This window comes from Macrobrachium rosenbergii, chromosome 5 (assembly GCF_040412425.1).
Source record: "Macrobrachium rosenbergii isolate ZJJX-2024 chromosome 5, ASM4041242v1, whole genome shotgun sequence".
Classification (NCBI taxonomy): Eukaryota; Metazoa; Arthropoda; class Malacostraca; order Decapoda; family Palaemonidae; genus Macrobrachium; species Macrobrachium rosenbergii.
Genome location: NC_089745.1, coordinates 68,306,653 through 68,325,875, shown reverse-complemented (window position 1 = coordinate 68,325,875; position 19,223 = coordinate 68,306,653). Strand labels below are relative to the sequence as shown.

Here is a 19,223-nt window from a genome sequence, read left to right as displayed (position 1 = left end):
GAGGTGAACTGCACTGTTAAGCCTAAAACGGAAATCACCAGCAGAGGAAGCTTTTGTGGTAGGCCGGAAGTTACAAATGTAAATAGCTCGTAAAAGGAAGGAAAAATGGAATGAAACACACAAAAAAACAAAAGTTCAAGAAAGAGAACAACTCGAATCAAGGATGAGAAAACTACTGTAAATGTCTAGGAAGGACCAGTTAGAATATAGAATTTGGGCCAAAGGCCAAGCGTTGGGGCCTATGCGGTCATTCAGCGCTGAAACGGGAACTGACAGTAAGGTGGTTTGAAAAGTTTAACAGGAGGAAAACCTCGCAGTTGCACTATGAATCAATTGTTAGGGGAGGGTGGAAAGTAAAATGAAAGAGATTATGAACAGAGGTACAGTAAAAGGAATGAAAAGGGTTGCAGCTAGGGGGTGAAGGGACGCTGCAAATAACATTAAGTAATGCCTACAGTGCACCACATGAGTGCACTGACGGCACTACCCCACTACGGGGGGAAGAACCAGTCAATGAGCACAAGTTAAAACGTACACAGGACTAATGGACGGAACAGGCTGCAAAACAAACAGCAGAGGTTTCAGTAAAATAAATATAAACAAAGCAATGGACAAAAACACGCGGTAATGCTCCCGCAGAAAAGAAATGAATAAACGAGAAATCGAGATTAGGAAGAAGAAAAACGAGGGTGAAGCAACAAAGAAGAAAGTTAGCAAAAGGGAATAAAATAGAAAGTAGAACAACACTGAATGCAACCGTACTCCTACTCAAAGTGATCATAGAAGCAACGGGAATGAGATTCATGCACAACACAGCTGTGTGTGTGTGTGTGTGTGTGTGTGTGTGTGTGTGTGTGTGAGAGAGAGAGAGAGAGAGAGAGAGAGAGAGAGAGAGAGAGAGAGAGAAAATCTATTACCTGTAGGAACAATTAATCTACTGGTTATGTAGTTCTAAACCTAACGGCACTCAATTTCCATTTAAAAAGGTCTGCCTTCCAATTTCACCCGAGAGAAAGTTGTTTGAGTCAACATAATAAAAAAGAACTAACAGCGCTAACGGGCTTCCTTTAATTATATTCTAAATTAAATTTCTAGAAAAGTCCCATACATAATGCATAAACGTTAAATTCTAACAAAATATGGCAGGGAAATATTGTTGCTACAAAAACTTACATATCAAAAAAAAAACTGGGATGGTGCATAAACAATGCTCTAAAAAGTGGGCTCAAACTTCAACTTTGGAACGTAGTTCGAAAGAAGAGTAAGAAAAGAGGAGAGGACTAAAATAGTGATGATTGAAGAAAACTATAAGCTTGGTAAATCACACACACACACACATATATATATACAGTATATATATAATTATATATATGTGTGTAAATATACATATATGTATACTGTATATATTGTATACAAAATATTTTTCTAGTTTTTTCACTAACATTTAAAGGAATGAGACTGTACAGCCCAAACCGGGGCCAAGTCATGAAAGAATGTTAAGTATCTGTTCCTTGTATAAAGGTGAAGTATGCTCCGACTGACTGAGAGAGGACGGGACGACACTACAACAACAATGTGTTCGGACATCAAGTGTTTGTAATGAATATCTAAAAATATCTAAAATATGCGTACTATACATAAACATTAAGAAATGCATTATAATAAAAAAGTCTAATAAAAATATGTATTTCATAAAGATCAAACAATTTATTCACAAACCAACCCACTCATTAGCATAAAGGTGACGGATCTGTCAACATACGCTGCTGACGGGAAGATCCTGGCACTTGATTCTTGTGAAACTGTCATCTCAAATTTCTAATCTACTCACACAGGACCTATTATATAAACATCTACTAGATATAACCTGAACGTGTGATTTATACGATTTTAGGCAGACATTATATATCGAGTATTTGCAGAATTTGGATGGATCCATTCTGAAGAATTTTGATTTACTACTGTAGTTACTGTAGTAATTCCACACCGCAACTTCAGCAAGGGAACCATTACAGTGTACCATGGGAACAATAATAACATGAGGGAATATAACAAACTTACTTACCGTATACAGAATCTTAAATTCCAGCACAAAACAAACTTGAATGCCCTCCAAAACGATTACCTGTGTTGAAGTGACTTTTATTTACTTGAAGTACGCGGTATTACAAACAACAAACGCACAGAGGGAGACAGTCATCGAGAAGAGAGCCTCCACATTTATTTTAATATCGTGAAGGTCTGTGGCATGTTAAAACATTTTCTTATCAAAAATTCGCTTTAAAGACAGCAAATTTAGACTGGAGTATATTCATAAACATAATCAATACTGTAACTTAATCACTGCATGCTCAACAGTTTCGCGGCAAATAATACTCTGAGTATTTTCGATGTTGATCTTCTGCTCTTAATGATGACTACAGTGGTCGTGATGATCAAACTGCAGACAGTTTAAATTCATGATCCTTAGTCTCCACTAATGGTGCCTCCCATACCGTAAAGGGCGTCTAATTTAAGCATTTTCGCTGCAACTAGGTAATCTACTTTTTGTGGGGGGCTCCACCTCCAAACCTCATGACGCAACATCCGTCGGTTTTATATTCTATAATTATCGTCTGCACTTTTACCGTAAGGACAGTCCTTGGCCTAGATGAGCAAAGCTTATTATCTAAAACTATGGATAACCGAGCCTCTTGGCCTGAAATTTTCTTTAGGGCTACGATGTCCTTGGACAGTCCTGCGAATAAGCAACGATCAAACACTACGTACCGAAAATATTAACCAGTGAGCTTACTCTTCCCAAGTGCCTTCAAGATTTTTTTTCCAACTCAAACTCATTGAAGAACAAAACCTATTGCGATATTTTGCTTCTTCAGGATGTACAAAACCAAGGTCCTGCTGGTAAGGACACAGCGCCACCAAACACTTGCCTTTAGAGACTTGTAAGCTCACCTGACAAAGCCAGACTTCCAGTACAGTTAACTGAACCTTTTTCAGTAGTGTTAGTTTGTTTTACTTAAGTGTGTTTACTATACACTCTTGCCAAACATTAATTAAGTCTGGCCCCAAATGGGATGTATACATGCGAAGAAGCCACACAAACACCAGGCTAATAACACTGACTGACATAGCAACATAATAAAGCTTCTCTTAACACAAAAGGATAAAGAAAATACGTAACGTGGGATGGCAACAAAGCAATGATCCCCTATAGTCAAACAAACCAACAAAAAACAAAATTAAAATGAAAAAAGAATACAACTGGACACCAGATATTATCTTATACCTAACAATGAATTACCTCCATAATACATCAAACGATTCAACAAGTTTCTTTAGAAATCTGAATGCTATCACATTACGAATGACTGATGAGTGCATACTTATCTATATCAATACTACAGCAAGGAAAAATAAATTAGGGATGTGATTTAAAACATCTAATTAAGAACAAACTGACCCGCAGATCAAGTCAACAAAAAGCATGTTTTCCGTAGAGTCCACACACCTAAAATTTTATTGCTACAATATCTAATGTATCTCGAAAGCATCATTGCTAACCTGACAATGATATAATTAATTTTTCTTTTTAAGAATTCCATTCATATTTTATCTGTGAATACTATCTAATCACTAAGTAGTTTTAATCTTATGGCTAACGGCAAGACCATGCTGACCGGTTCTGAAAATGTCCTATGAGAAGATTAATTAACTGATTAAAAAAATACTTAACCTATCCAGCAATAATAGTAATTTAAGGGTGTAGTTCACAAAACCTTTGTGTTCAACACAACAAAGCAGCTCCATGTACTTAACATTTAATTTTCCTCATTGGTGAGAAAAACAAGTTAACGACAAGGTACGACCTTCTAAAATACCTGTGTAAGTATTTAACGGAAGACAGCAACTCAGTAAAACTACAACCGGTAATTAGTCGTCTGCAGCATAAAAAAATTCACCGACGAGGAGCCAGTAAGCACAACAAGTACAGTAGGTGCTATCTGTACCTTGAACCTCAGCCCAATATTTGTACGAAATGTTAGCAGCAAGCGACCGCAGCGTCTGTGCCCCAGCCTGAATGCCAAGACAATGATCTTGGACTGGATTTACTCACACCTGAACTATTGGGTGCTGGGAGAAGCCACCCAGTTCATCACATGAGAGTGACCTTGCGCGGCCCACTGCTATTAAGTTTTTACTACAACCAGGAAATATCAGGATGCCCATTCAATGGACACTCCCAACACACGAGGCTCCTCCAAATACCTCTTATGGACGCATCCTATTGAGTCGCTTAACAGTTAACTGTAGCTTGTGTGATCCATTTAAGCGACGCCTTCCTCCTAATATTTACATTAACTGGAAAACTGTTTGAAATAAAACATTCTTCTTTAACTCCCACGCTGATTTACACCAATTATTTGGATGTTAATCTCCTGGCGCTAAGAGGACAAGTTCATCAATGAGCACTGCAATTTCCACTTACCAAAGAGTGACATACTGGCTAATCGAGCGGCCAGGTCATTCCATGATGCAGAGAGAGATGTCCAGCAAGAATAGTGTTAAATCCCAAGGCAACATTTCAGGTCCTGAGTAACAAGCTCACATTTAGACAACCCTCGAGGGTTCCCACACAAGACGCCACCCGGGGACCTCACTACACCCAACCTCGCGCCACCAACCTTACTACACAACTGATCAGAAATCTCGCCGCTCGGCTCCAGTCTCCTCTCCACTCCCTGCTTGAGCCTGACTCGTGAACGACTCCCCTCCGGTCCGTGGGGGTCACCGGCTTGGGGGAGGGGTGTTGCGTTCTCCCCCTATCGAAACTGCGGGCCCCCAGCAACCCAACTGAGGGCAGTGTAGGAAGGAAAAGAGAGAGAGAGAGAAAGAGAATACGGAGAAGTCCTGTTACCCATCATCGCTCTTGTCATTTCTCCCGCTTCCTGATTCTACATTTTCACTAATTAATTACCATAATTATGAGATTCAGACTTTGTAGCTACAGTAATGCATAGCCTCGATACCTGACAATATTCAAAATACAATGACATTTTTTCTTTCTTTCCCGTAATAACAGCAATCTAAAATAATAATAATAATAATAATAATAATAATAATAATAATAATAATAATAATAATAATAATAATAATAATAATAATAATAATATTCTCTCAAAATATCTTCTCTATATATATATATATAATATATATATATATATATATATATATATATATATATATATATATATATATATATATATATATATATATATATATATATATATATATATATATATATATATATATATATATATATATATATATATATATATATATATATATATGTATATATATAATTTGTGTCTTACGTGCGCAGTCCAAATATGTAAAACAAGATTTATTTGCAGACTTTTTGGAAGGACGATAAAAAAATCTGTAAGCAGAAAGTGTCACTAATTCCAAACATGGAGTGGGTTTCATTTACAATATCCATTTGACAACTTTAAAAATGTTGGGTCCTCTACCGTGGACGCTGTCTGCTTCCTCTAAACGTATCGTGACCGTGCTCTGAAACGTCCAGCCAACTACACCATGAAGAGATAAAAGTTCGATTTCAAAAGCTTTCCCGCCAGACGCGCCCAATGATATTCTACACATGGCTGCGCTGAAAGTCCCATCAAATATTCAATACGAGTCTCCAGCCATCAAATGTCAAAGATACGCGGCCTTTTCAAATGCACATCGAGTTTCTTTCCATTGAAATCACCAGCTTCAATTCACAGAGCATCTGATATTTGCGTATTTTGGTATAGCAGTTAGGCGGCCGTTTTAGGGAAAAATGGTGAACAAATAAAGGAATGCACATGGACGCCCTGAAACGCACCTGAACATGAACAATGACAAATGAATTAAAGAAAGGTATACAAAGGCCGCCAACACAGAACCTCTCTCTCTCTCTCTCTCTCTCATGTCGTGATGTGCTAGCAATCTGCTTATAACTAAAGAAGCCCGAGTGTAATTCTATGAAAGAGTGAACTATATTCTGTTTAACAGAGAGCACAGGAAAAAAACGACATGAATGATGAGAACAATTATAATATATAAAATCATATCATTAAAAATACAGGAAGAGTTTTATACGGTAAAACTGGCTCCCAGAAGGGTAATATTAATCATTAGATATTATGTTTGCATATATATATAATATATATATGTGTGTGTTTCTATATATATATATATACATATAAATGTATATATATAAATATATATATATTTATATATATATATATATATATTTCAACACACATATATATATATATATATATATATATATATATATATATATATATATATATATATATAATGTGTGTGTGTTGAAACTGCAATCTTAGCTAAAGAGTTGAGTTAACAAGCGAGAAGGACCCATAACATTTCACATCACCTAAAGCATTTGTAATAACTATTGCTACGGTAATAATTCTCGTGTCACTCGGAGAAACGAAGTCTTACCCGCGCCATCCGACCTCTGAACGTGCACTGCACAAGCCATCCGTCTTCTTTTTATTCTCATATAGTCTGGGCAGAGTGTTTTTCGTCTAAAAACCAAGAAGAATCTTTTTTTTGCATTTTATTGCCTGTAAACGTCTCTATATTTCTGAGCCATTTTTTACTTCAATGTTTTACTCGACTTTCTTATTTCTTGATCTGTCACTAGACAAATATAATCCATCTTAAGTTCTTCAATCGCAAAAAGCAAGTTACTTCTGTGCCCACACCCCACCCCCACCCCATTTTTTTTTGGGGGGGGGCGTCAAGAATATTAAACAATACTTCATTCCGGCCTAAGAAGCATGGATCAGTATAATCCGTTTACATTCTACACTTGCCTCTCGTTCATCTTTTTACAGACGATGTAACCATGCTGTTACATCGCCTGTTCATCCTACCAATGAACTGAAAGAACTAATACAAAGACTATCAGCATCCTCTGATACATCAAATTATGTACTAATTACACATATCTCAAGAATTCTCATAGCGAATCAACACGACAGCTCAACCGCGTATCTATTCAAATCCTAATAGTTTAATTAAAAGCCAATTTGCAAAGTTTTAGAAGTAGAATCGATCTTGTCCTTCCCGCGCCACATCCTCTATCACTGATGTCACTGTTCAGATTAGCGCCTTGTTTTTTTCATAAAAACCGATATCAATAACAATTTTATCCAGTTTGCAAACCCTGCTCCACTCCAATTCCCACGAAAAGGGAAAAATTCATCAACGGGCGATCGTTCAAAACCTTCCTGCATCAACCCTTCTCTGTGTAGACAGACACCATTCCGGTCCAGTTACCACAATGAAACACTTGATAGGAAGTCTAATCCTCACGTTTCAAATACATGTTCCTAAAATTCAGTGTAACTCTAATCTTTCTTATTTAATCTTACGAAGCAATGCGTAAATCAGCTGTTAGTCCCTTATGATCAGCTGTTTCTCAAAGTACTTAAGTTCTCGCAAATTCAACTGCTTGTTCATAAAATAATTTAATTAATATGTTATTTAATCCAGATCACTGTAAAGAAATATCAACGAATTAAGAATTATTCCCTAGTCTGAGACACTAGCTTCGAATATATTATCAGTAAACACAAAGACGCCTACTGGAAAAATACAACATAATTTTTCGGAAAAAGGTTCACCTTAAACCTAATAATATTCCGGTTCATTTGATATCAATTGTAAAACTAGTTTTTTCGACTAAGCACCGTTAGTTTGGTCGTGTCACGAGACCTCTAAGGAAAAATGCTATAGAAGTAAAAACAATAACCTTCCATGCTTAACATCGCACGTAGGCATTAGGTTTCATAAGAATTTGCACCATTTTGTTTTTTTTACTCTGAACTCCACCATTCAAGGTTTTCCATTAACAGCCACTAGAACATATAAAATTAATAAAAACAGGCACATACTTCGCTGCTTAGGTCAACAGCGGCACAAATGGGAAATGTACTTTGTCTCTGGTGAGATGTCAATGGGACAAAGACACATACATATACAGTATATAAATGTAAGTAAATATATATACATACATATACATATACTGTATATATATATATATATATATATATATATATATGTGTGTATATATATATATGTTCGTCAGTGTATGTATTTATGAGACTATTGCCTCCTATCGCCGAGCTGACTTGAAATACTGTAAGCAAGTGAAATCAACAACCATACCTTTAACAAGGGGGTCTACAACGACGATGACGTAAAAAACAGTAAAGGCTCCAGTCTAAACAAACAGGCATCTCTTCGTATCTTGTATCAGCGATGTTGGCTCTCGTCAGGTTAATGAATGTGAAGTTGAAACAACCAGGGTCTGACAATCGCTGAGTTTGCCAACAAAAATAGAGGAAAAAAAAGGGAAGTTTTAAAGGAATCGCAAATAGTTCCTTTTAATAACGTATCTCTATTTGTTAGGAGTCATTGTTATCCAAGGTAACTGCATACAAAACACAGTTTATATAATAAACTAACATTCAAAAATTAGAAATTAGTTCAGTTCACAGAGAAAAGAAACAGAAAGTTTTAGTGATCATAGAGTGAAGGTCTCTCATACAAGAAAATCTTTCCCTATCAGCGGTTCCTTTACAGCCTAACCTCTGGATAGTGTTAGTTCAATGGGAAGAGTAAGGGGAGGAGAGAGAGAGAGAGAGAGAGAGAGAGAGAGAGAGAGAGAGAGAGAGAGAGAAGGCGGATGGATGTTGTGAGGAGGGAGAGGTAAAAGAGAAGGATCCCGAGGGGAGCAACCATGGGGAGAAGGGTCTGGACGTCGAGGGGAACTGCTTGCGGAGAGTATGGTCGAGGGAGATAAAAAAAGAGGGGAAACACAGGAGCCATGAAAAGAAAAGCAGTTAATTTCGCAGAACTACTCTTAGGTAAGACCAAATCTACTTCCGACGTGTAGAACATGTAACAGACGCTCGCACACGCACACAACGCACTAGCTTCAGTTTATCTGGCAAATGAAATGAAAACTGAGAGAGAGAGAGAGAGAGAGAGAGAGAGAGAGAGAGAGATAACAAGGGAAAAAAGAATGACGCCCATTGAGATTTAATTGAAGAGGGCTCCAAATGCGGAAACAACAACGCCACTCATTGATTTGTTTATGGAGGGTGAAAGACCTGCCCTGCGGTCCCCCTCCCAGACAACCTTGCTAGGAGTCTAACCTTACTTCTACCTGTTATCTTTCACGTGTTTAATGATGTTTGGAGAGATACCACGTCTCCAATCGCCACCAGCATCAATCCTCATAGTAAACATTTTCCCAAAACAATTTTTATCAAGATCATCCGTCAGGTTTATTGGAACAGGTGTGCGACGACGTCAGAAGCTTCTTTGTCCAAGCAGCATCTCTCATCAGTAAGTTCAGAATCTCATCATGTACATTTCCTCTAATATGAGTAACAAACCAATTAAATCATGTGTTACTTGCACGCTGTATATTTTCATAACCTTAAAGTAACGCATAAGGGCCACTCTCAGTCATCAATTCATTGGCTCACGGAAATGTCACAGCCAACAAACTGCATCTTGAAAGATGTAAGAAAAGGTGGGATGGAGAATCCTGAAGCCCGCAGGTTATGAAAAAGTTGTACGGGTTAATTCCCATTACAATTCTTCTACAATAACATCCAGTTGTCTACTTTCTTCCTGCCCCACTCCACAGAAGCCGCTCTGTGAGAACCGCAAATTTATTTGTCTTATAAACAATAGTGAGTATCCCATATTAAATGTCAAACCCACACTGTCATAACATTCAGAAAATATACAAGTCTTCAATTTTTTCCTTCTAGTATCAGGAGAGCTTATTTTACAGTCTTAGGGATCCAAATCTGCAGGTTCGAAAGCCAACATTCTAGGTGCATCTTAGCTCAAATAACTTGAAATCATCTTTCAAATATTTTGGAGACCCAGTCTTGATAGCTTTGACAGACAGCCATTGCAACTCAAACACTTAAGGGATAATACTATCTCGAGGTGCAAAACTCTCCATTAACTTTGACGGTCTAATTAATTATTATTATTTTTTTTTTGCAGCTTCCCAAGTTGCATCCTAAGTAGATTATGACAGACGGTTTCGATAGTCCAGTCTATTAAGGGCACAATTCATCTCAAGTTTTCCAGTAGAACTTCTTATTCTTCTTCTTTTAACGTGCTTTTTCCCATTTTTTGTATGGGGTAAGCACGATGCCTTCTTTTGAAGGACTTTGATTTGGTTTTAGGGTAGGCCGTAGTCTCGATCAGCTGCCCTGCCTGACATGTATCGTACCAAATCACCAGTTCCATTTCTCCTACTCATCAAGATATTTTTCGACAAAAGCAACATTTTTAAGATGATGGCCAATACTTTTACTAATTTGAGTACTATGAAAAAATTTATAGTCCAGTAGTACATTGAGTCACAGGCTGTCAACAATCACAACTGGGCTTGTAGTTAGACTGTATTCATACACCGCCAAGACTTCCTCAGTTACTTTTCTTTCCCACCGACATGAATTCAGTTATTTTAATTCCTTAAATGCAATCCATTCCTTAACACTCATAAGAACAATTAAGACTCGTCTGTATCCACGACGTCGTTTATGGAGAAATAAAATTGGGTGTTGTCCGCAAATAACTTCAAGTTCACCCTATGTCTCTGTAGTACATGTGACAACCTCATCGTCAATATTTAAAATAAGACTGGACCTAACACACTTCTTTGGGGTAAACCACCTCTCAGATTCGTAAAATGAATGTGTTTCCAATCCGTACACATTATTTTCTGTCACTCAGGTAGTCTTCTCAATACTCAAAATCTCCTTCAACAATTCCAGTGAATTGTAGATCATTTAGAAGTAGTTCAAGGACAACTGTATCAAAAGCCGCACTAAAATCGAGTAAGACCGGGATATCACATTTGCCTTTATGCATCATTTCCAATAGATCATTTACAACAGAGCTACAGCAGTCTCCGTATAATGTACTGCAAATATCTATAGGCTGACTTACTATCCGGTCAAGCATTGCCCCTTTACCTATGATTAATCATTTGTTCAAAAATCAAATATCATAGCATTGAAAACAAACTGTCTTGAAGATGAACCACTGACAGAGTAGTGCCAAAAATAGCCCTATTTTCTGCGTGCACTTGACTAATCAGTGTCTCTAACATCTACTGCTGTTTTTCTACCTAAACTGGGAAGCCTACTATAATTTCTTTGTGACATCTTAGAGCTTAACAGTACTTTGTCTTATTTGTACTCAGTGAAGATATACAGATATACAAGAAAAATAATTCAGTCACACTGACAAACATCGAATGACAACGTATAAGTAAATGAGGATCAGTTTCTTGAAATAAGAAAAAACTAAGAATGAAAAGGGTGCATAACGCCATCTTACTGGACCATTAACGACACAGAATACGTAAAATGAAAACACTCGACACGATATAAAAGCAATAAGAAGAAGGCTTAACAACAATTTCCTAACTGAAACGAGGCTGAAAATCAGAGCTAAGCCGGTGTGCAGCTTCGATAACATTGTACAGAGCGCAATTCCGGAAGAGGTAAAGCCAAAGCGAGAAAATGAACCGGAAGAAAAACGGACTGATACAAAGGGGAGCGCAGTTTTAGGCAAACGATACAAAAGAGACTATGCTGCAACGCCTGCTCTGCGACCTACTTACAAAAAAAAAAAAATGAGCCTGGAAAAATATTATGCATTTAAATTACTAGCGTTTCTTGGGGAAAATGTTGTCAATTTAAAGCGGATGATATGGTCGGCATGAAAATGCTGATTCTAGTGAACTACCAACAGTTCTTTAGAATCCTTTTCAAAGCAATACTCGAAAGCCAAAATAAAAAGCGAACGCAAATACAAAATTAATAGCATCTGCCAAATTGCTTCCGGGAAAGCCGATAAAATAAAACACAATGGCGAAAACTGAAAAAGTACGACGAGGGCGATTAAACAAAAGCAACAGCCAGAAAGAATATGTTAAAAGTAGAGTCGTTTACAACCGTTCTATTTCACTGTTTATGAAAAACTCGCCCATAAATAAGAGAGGGGATTACAGTCTCTTGCCTGGATCTGGTAACTTGAAACTAAATTTTCAAAATTATATAATAAATTCAGGAAATGTTTATGCAGTGTACTTGTTCTACTTATGGGAGCACTGCGGCTGCTCTGTGAAAGAGCACTCCGGTTTGTACCCTGAAAGCGAAAAAGTGGGAAAGCCTTTAGTCTCCTCCATTAAAGTAGTCCCAGCTTATGGTGACTAAAATGTGAGTGGTATTTTGATTTTCTAGTTACGAGCAATGTGAAAGTGAATTGTGTGGAATATTTTTACCATCCTCTCAATTTTTATTACTGTAATAATTTCATTCGTAGCATCGTGACATAATCGGGTCCGCTTTAAACGCTTAGTGTATACTCAAGAAAATTAAATCATTTACCCCATGGCTTTGTGTGAACAATTCACAGCTAAATTTCCCAATGACAATAGCTGTGGATTTTCTTGATAAATATTAAGATCCAAACAAGAAACCATCAAAGTAACGGAAACACATCAATTGTTGCATAACATTTAATTCAACAAAAACAGTTGCCAATGGGGGAATGAATTTTAATTTTATGCTTAACATGTTTAAACATTTTTGCTCCAAATGCAGTTTAATGCAATGGAAGACTATGTTACACCGAACAACAAGGATATAAACATAATTCGCAAAAGCTAAAAAAAAAAAAAAAATGCTGATCTGACCGCAAAATGAAATATTCAAAACAACAAAAGCTCTGAAAACATTTCCATGAATTAAAAATCAAATATAAAGAGAGGGTGGTAATGGCCTGGCTAGAAGATTAACACAAGCATCAAAAGTACGTTTTCCTGATGTACTGTTTCCGGATTGCCACATCATTCTCGAATTCCGTTTTTATTGCTTTTTCATTTGATTCACTTTTTAATCAGGAGTCGACATGCTTCACCAACGCTAAATGAGGTGGCGGAGGGTGATAACCCCATCCCTCACCTGAATGAGAGAAAAGGAAAGCAATTTCCCGAAATCAATTCGTTCGCCTCATGGCTTTCATTCGACCAAAACAATAAGATCAAGAATTCAGCTCTAAGAAGACTGAAATGCTCCTGAGTAAATCATGCTTCGCTCTCAATTATCTAAAACCTGTCTTGCATCTCTGCGTAAACATTCATGAAAAATTTCTAGCCAAGGAAAAAATCATGATATACACTGTACACTTTAACATATAAAGGTATCAATTAACTGTTGTGTGCGTAAACACGTGTATGACTGGGACTACAACTAAATGGTTATTAGGTATGCGGCTCTTTGTTAACATGTATCTATAAATGTGCAAATTTGCACACACATGAAGAGAACGTAAGATTTAGAGTAATTCATCTGTCAAAAAACCACATAAATTGACTCTTCCCAATGTCTTCACAATGGCATACAATCAACTTCATTGAACACAGATGGTAAAAATAAAGGCAACATTATTATAACTACAAATATAAATAGAAGCTAAGTTACAACTTTCGGGAACAACTTCCAAGATTAATTCACACGTACCAATTGGATAACAGCACTTCAGAGCATAGTACGTGAGTATTGCTCTCATTTTAACACAAACTGAACTGGTCGCACACGGCTATAGGCTCGGTGGTTATCACACTGTAATTAAAGCAAACAATACCCGACAATGATCGAATCCTTTACCATCCACCACGGCCGGGCTGCGTCAACGCGATAATGGCCACAAATAGCGACCACCTAAGGAAAATGTTGGAAATATGCCTCGGCAACTTCCACCATATTTTGACACAGTTCATAAAACACGTCAAGGCATGCCTGTAATGGCTAAATGACAGCTATTTCTCTACCCAGCACATCCGGACGCCCACGGGGAAAGATTAAAGGAAATATATCTTCTTTTCTCTCAATGACGGCTACAATTTTCAACAAAATATGCTTTTATCACTACGCTGCGAGCCTGTCATCAGCGAGTTGGTAATGTATGTGCCGAAAGTGCGCTCGAACATCGCGAACAATTGAAGGTCTACTTTGACTTCAACTGCGCTCATAATGAAGCTTAAACATCCATTACGATAGGGAAGGAGTGGCGCAACATGAGATTCCGAGCTGTAGGGGTGGGGTTAGTTGCAGGGATGGGATCGAGAGGGAACAGGGAAGAGGGACACCAAGCAAGACTTCTTAGTGCAGAAGCCGAGATTTCTGTCAAGCAGAATGTCATGGCAGCAGGCAGACAGGTGACCCAAAAGCGATGCATGAACATGAGCCGGACACATGCAGTCGAAACTGATTTCTTTCCAAAACACACTGGATTCCTTTTGCGGCATTTAATACTCCCTCCTCTCTGACTGTACCACCTCCCTTTTCTGTTCCTACGGTGCATAAGAGCTCATCCAACCGTAGAATCGTATACTTAAGCCTGTCCGTCACGTACATTAGCCTGGACGTGCCTACGACTTAACGATGGCGAGCCTAGTCTTGTTCAATGAATAGAAAGTGAAGTTGGACTATAAATAAACAAACGTGCGTCCATAGTTTCCATCTCTGCGCCTGAAAGAGACACTGATGCAAGTGGAAAAAATATATATAAAAAAATTATTGTATGAAACCGGGATACAGAAAACGTGCAGTTGTTTTTCATCTCTTCTTTCTTGTATTTTTAGGTATACCGGTTGTTGAAAAAAGGTTTAGAAAACCCGCATGTAGGGTAAAAGCGGACCGACTTCATTTAATGTCAAATATGGAAAAATTCTACACTTCTTTCAGCTTATAAAAACACTATTCAAATTTCATTGTTTGAGTGTTTTACATGTCCATTTTAGTGACTTTTTTTTGTACTCTTTAGCTGCTGATTATGGTTTTGCCACGTCACCCTTCCTGTCGCTATACAGTATTTTAACATCACGTCAAGAAAGAGTATTAGCAAGTTTTTGGTTCAATTAACGCAGGGGACTAAACTATTCTGTCGATATAAGATAAACTCTTGTAACGTATCCCATTACTGATGTAGCACAAGCTCTACAAGTGAAGACGAGGTGTGTGTGTGTGTGTGTGTGTGTGTGCGTGTGTGTGTGTGTGTGTGTGTGAGTGTGCGTGTGTGTGTGTGTGTGTGTGTGTGTGTGTGTGTGTGTGTGTGTGTGTGTGTTGTGTGTGTGAGCGCGTGCAAGGGGATGAAATCGGTCATCGATCCCGATGGCAACGTCTTTTCATCTATGGCTCTTAGGCTAATTTGGACTTATGGCTCGTATAAATTTCATAAATGTAAAACTCTTATCTAAATTACTCGAAAACAACAACAATGATAATAGTAACCAACAAGGCTTTATGAAAACTGGACAACTGAGATGCAAAATGTTTCTTTTGCACATTTCCAGCAAAAAAAAAAATGATAAAGTTTAAAGCTAAATGTCTACACCTAAGACAAAACCCTAATGAGCTGAAGCGGGTGATCAACAAAGATTATCCGAGAGAACCGAAACAAAGGCAAGAGGGAAAAAGAGCAAAATGTGAATCTCTGGTGGAGGGAGAGAGCAATGTTGCGCGAGGGAATCTCAGACGAGGAATCTTTTCCTCATTTCCTCGTCCGGCATCGCTCAAAAGGAGGTGTTTATAGCAGCCGAGCTTCCCTCATAAATCCCCAACGATGTGCTTGGGAAAGTGTGAGGAAGAGGAAGAAAAAGAAGAGGAGGAGGAGGAGGAAGAAGAAGAAGAAAAAGAAAGCAAAATAATTTCCTCCGAATAAAAGGCTTCCTGTGGGCAGGTAATAAGCGAATCTAAGAAGCGAAGGATGGTGCAAGGGAATGGATGAAAAGGTTGGATACGCAATGTAACAACGATGAAAAACAAACTTAAGAACAAAAAGGACTCATTTTTGTTGTTGTTATTTTCGTACTTTTTAAATTTAAGTCATGGTGGTTATTTTGATATTGCTTATAAGCGGGAAAAGCTGATGTTCTGACAGTCTTCAAAAGTACAGCGAAAAAGGCTGGCACAAAAATGAGGGAAAGTGTGTTACCACATCACAGAAATGATCACCAGGGCAGAACTTGGAAGGTAGAAAATATCAAACGAATCCGATCCGCCCATAATGACAACAGCAAGGATGTAAGCCTTGTGTGAAATTAACTATCGTTTACTTTCCCTGAATTTTTACTACTGTACAATTAAAAAGGGCGGCGAGGTAAAAAGGGACTTTGAAAGGCGAAAGAACCGATTTACAAACCAACTTGGCCAACCATCCAAACCGGGACCTCCACCCATGATAGCATAACATAACCGCTAATAACCCGCACAAACACAATCGTCTCGGAGAACCGAGGATAAACACAATGCTCGCGGATGGCCGCTGATTACAGTCATGTCTCGAGTGGAACGCGCCTTTTCCAAGACAGTTAGAGCAACGATTTTCTTTCATAAAAAGTCAAGGGAGAACACTCAAATGAAGATATTTTTTGATCCTCAATCGCATATTTCAGTTCAAAATAGATAACTTGTAACGTTTAATTATTTCACGACCCTCAAATGTGTAAGAGAATTCAAAGAAGAAAACCGGAATAATATAATTTTTATGAATCTATAGCGTATAAGAAAACAAAAATTGAAAACAGATGTAATAGGCTAAGGCTTGTATCTCGTCAATAAACATAACATAATTTAGAAATCACATCATCACAGTTCTAAACAACGAAAAACGGACGTAACAGTAAGCCTTCCGTAACTATTACAATTCTGATAGCCTGAACAACGCATAAACAAGATAACAAAATATAGTCGAGTAGACAAACAAAAATACTAGGGAGCCAAATGATTTGAGCGGAAACATTTTCTCATAAGGAGAGCGAAAGAAGTAAACTGAAAACTGACCAAGGAAATGTGGCAAAAAAGTTCTTCATATCGGACAAGTAACAAAAGTGCCACTAAAAAACATTGAGAGAAATCTGGTTAAATCAGCAGTAACTATTATAGGCAAAAGAGCCATGGTAATAACAAAAAAGCGTTACCCACTCTGAAAATGGCACGCGTACTTCCTGTGGGGCGAGCAAAATTACATATCCGCGCCATGTCACAAGGCTTCGCACGTGCGTCAGTCAAGTGACAACATGACGCCAATTACGCACCTGCCTATTCATCCAGGCTGCTCTGATTATCAAGAGTCACTGCGGCCCCTCCTAATGATCGATTCAGTAATACGGTGCACCTGCACCCCGCGCAAATTATGCTATTGCGTGTAGGAATAAATTTCATGGAATAGGCAGGGAAGGCCACGCCCCTACCAACGCTCTTTGGGGGAAATTTATAACACTGTGTGTGTGCGTACCCTAAGGTCGCATAATTATGATAGTGTCTCTTCTCACTAAGTACTCTATGTTTTAAAAGTCATAGTTAATGGGGTTTCAAGTTAAGAGCAAAACCCAAGGAAAAATTCTTCAGATTTGAAACAACTGCCTACTTACCGGCAACAAGAATGAGACTGCATAGAGACAAGTAAAAAATGCGTCGAAGTTTCATCGGCGCAATCGAGTTTTCTTTACAGCCGCTACAGCGTACAGCGGATAATCAAGGCCACCGAAAATAGATCTACCTTTCGGTGGTCTCGGTATAATGCTGTATGAGCTGCGGCCCATGAAAATTTAAGCACAGCCAGGGGGTGGCCTCTTCTGTATCGTTGCCAGAAACACGATTATGGCTACTTTTAACCTTAAATAAAATGAAAACTACTGAGGCTAGAGGGCTGCAATTTGGTATGTTTGATGACTGCTTGATGACTGGACATACCAATTTGCAGCCCTCTAGCCTGAGTAGTTTATAGGATCTGAAGGCGGACAGAATAAAGTGCGGACGGACAAACAAAGCCGGCGCAATAGTTTTATTTTCCTTTTACAGAAAACTAAAAGGGAGCAATGCTACAAAGTTAAGTATAACTTAGTTTTACCAGACCACTGAGCTGATTAACAGCTCTCCTAGGGCTGGCCCGAAGGATTAGACTTATTTTACGTGGCTAGGAATCAATTGGTTACTTAGCAACGGGACCTACAGCTTATTGTGGAATCCGAACCACATTATAGCGAGAAATGAATTTCTATCACCAGATATAAATTCCTCTAACTCTTCATCAGCCGGCCGGGGAATTGAACTCCGCCCCATCGAGTCACAAAACAGAAGACTGGTGTATACTATTTATAAATTATGCAAAAGATGAAACACTTTATCCTTCCCAAATCCTTCCGTATATTACCCTTATAGTGTTCCCTTGAATTGTTCGAAACTCATAATCTGAGGAAATCAGAGGACTACAAACCTCTCGGAGGCAACTGTTCCCGCCAAGTTCTCAAGGCGGTGATCTCCTCAGGTGTCGCTTCAAACAGAGGAAGCGCAGAAGAGAAGGATGACAAGGTTTTCACTGTCGCAATTCTGCTAATGGGAAGCTGTTAATCTTCACACTCCGAGCATAAGGCGTAATTTACTTGACGCTCTTATTGCCCTGTGTATCAGTTCGCCAGACTAATGAAATTCAATGGGACGCGTCCTGCTGTTTTACCTAACAATCTCTAAAGATTAGGCAAATTGTGATGCTTAACTGCTTCCTTAATTGCGTTGTCGATTTCTATCCAAAAGGCTGACAACTAAAGGTGTCAAGATCTACCGCACGGTACCTGTCCAAATACAATATTGTTTATCTAAAACACGACACATTTAGACGACACACGTACTCCCTACAAAGCCGCCTAATACCTTAGTCCTAATTCTAATCCTAGGAACACTATCACTGTCCTATTTGGAGGGAGCAGCAGTGTTTCTGCTATTTGATCTATCCCTCTTGTAAAAACGACGAAACTCATGAAACACAACAAAAGTTTAGGAAATTTTTTACAAATCATATGATTCTATAACCAAAATTTATAGCGACATCAAATAAGTTCTCCTTGTTCTAAAAGAATACATCTTCCATTCACAAAGCTTAAAATACTAGGATCTCTCTCTCTCTCTCTCTCTCTCTCTCTCTCTCTCTCTCTCTCTCTCTCTCTCTCTCTCTCTGTTCAAATAAGCTGGAAAATAAGATACACAAGGTCAACAAAGAACAATTCCGCAACAACGAAACTATTTCATTTTGATGCT

The 19,223-nt window shown here is 38.2% G+C and overlaps 1 protein-coding gene across 10 annotated transcripts in view; it reads right to left on the bottom strand.

Moving 5' to 3' along the window:
* LOC136838878 (uncharacterized) overlaps nucleotides 1–19,223 on the bottom strand; it is a 532,018-nt gene that overhangs the window by 86,112 nt on the left and 426,683 nt on the right. The window contains exon 1 of one of the 10 annotated variants that reach the window (XM_067104549.1): nucleotides 13,647–14,175. The exons of 8 other annotated variants lie outside the window; for them this stretch is intronic. In XM_067104549.1, the coding sequence (XP_066960650.1) occupies nucleotides 13,647–13,695 (49 nt within the window). In that variant the 5' untranslated portion in view covers nucleotides 13,696–14,175. Of the gene's footprint in view, nucleotides 1–4,486; nucleotides 4,736–13,646; nucleotides 14,176–19,223 lie in introns of those variants that run through there. One more of the 10 variants, XM_067104550.1, reaches the window with a different exon arrangement.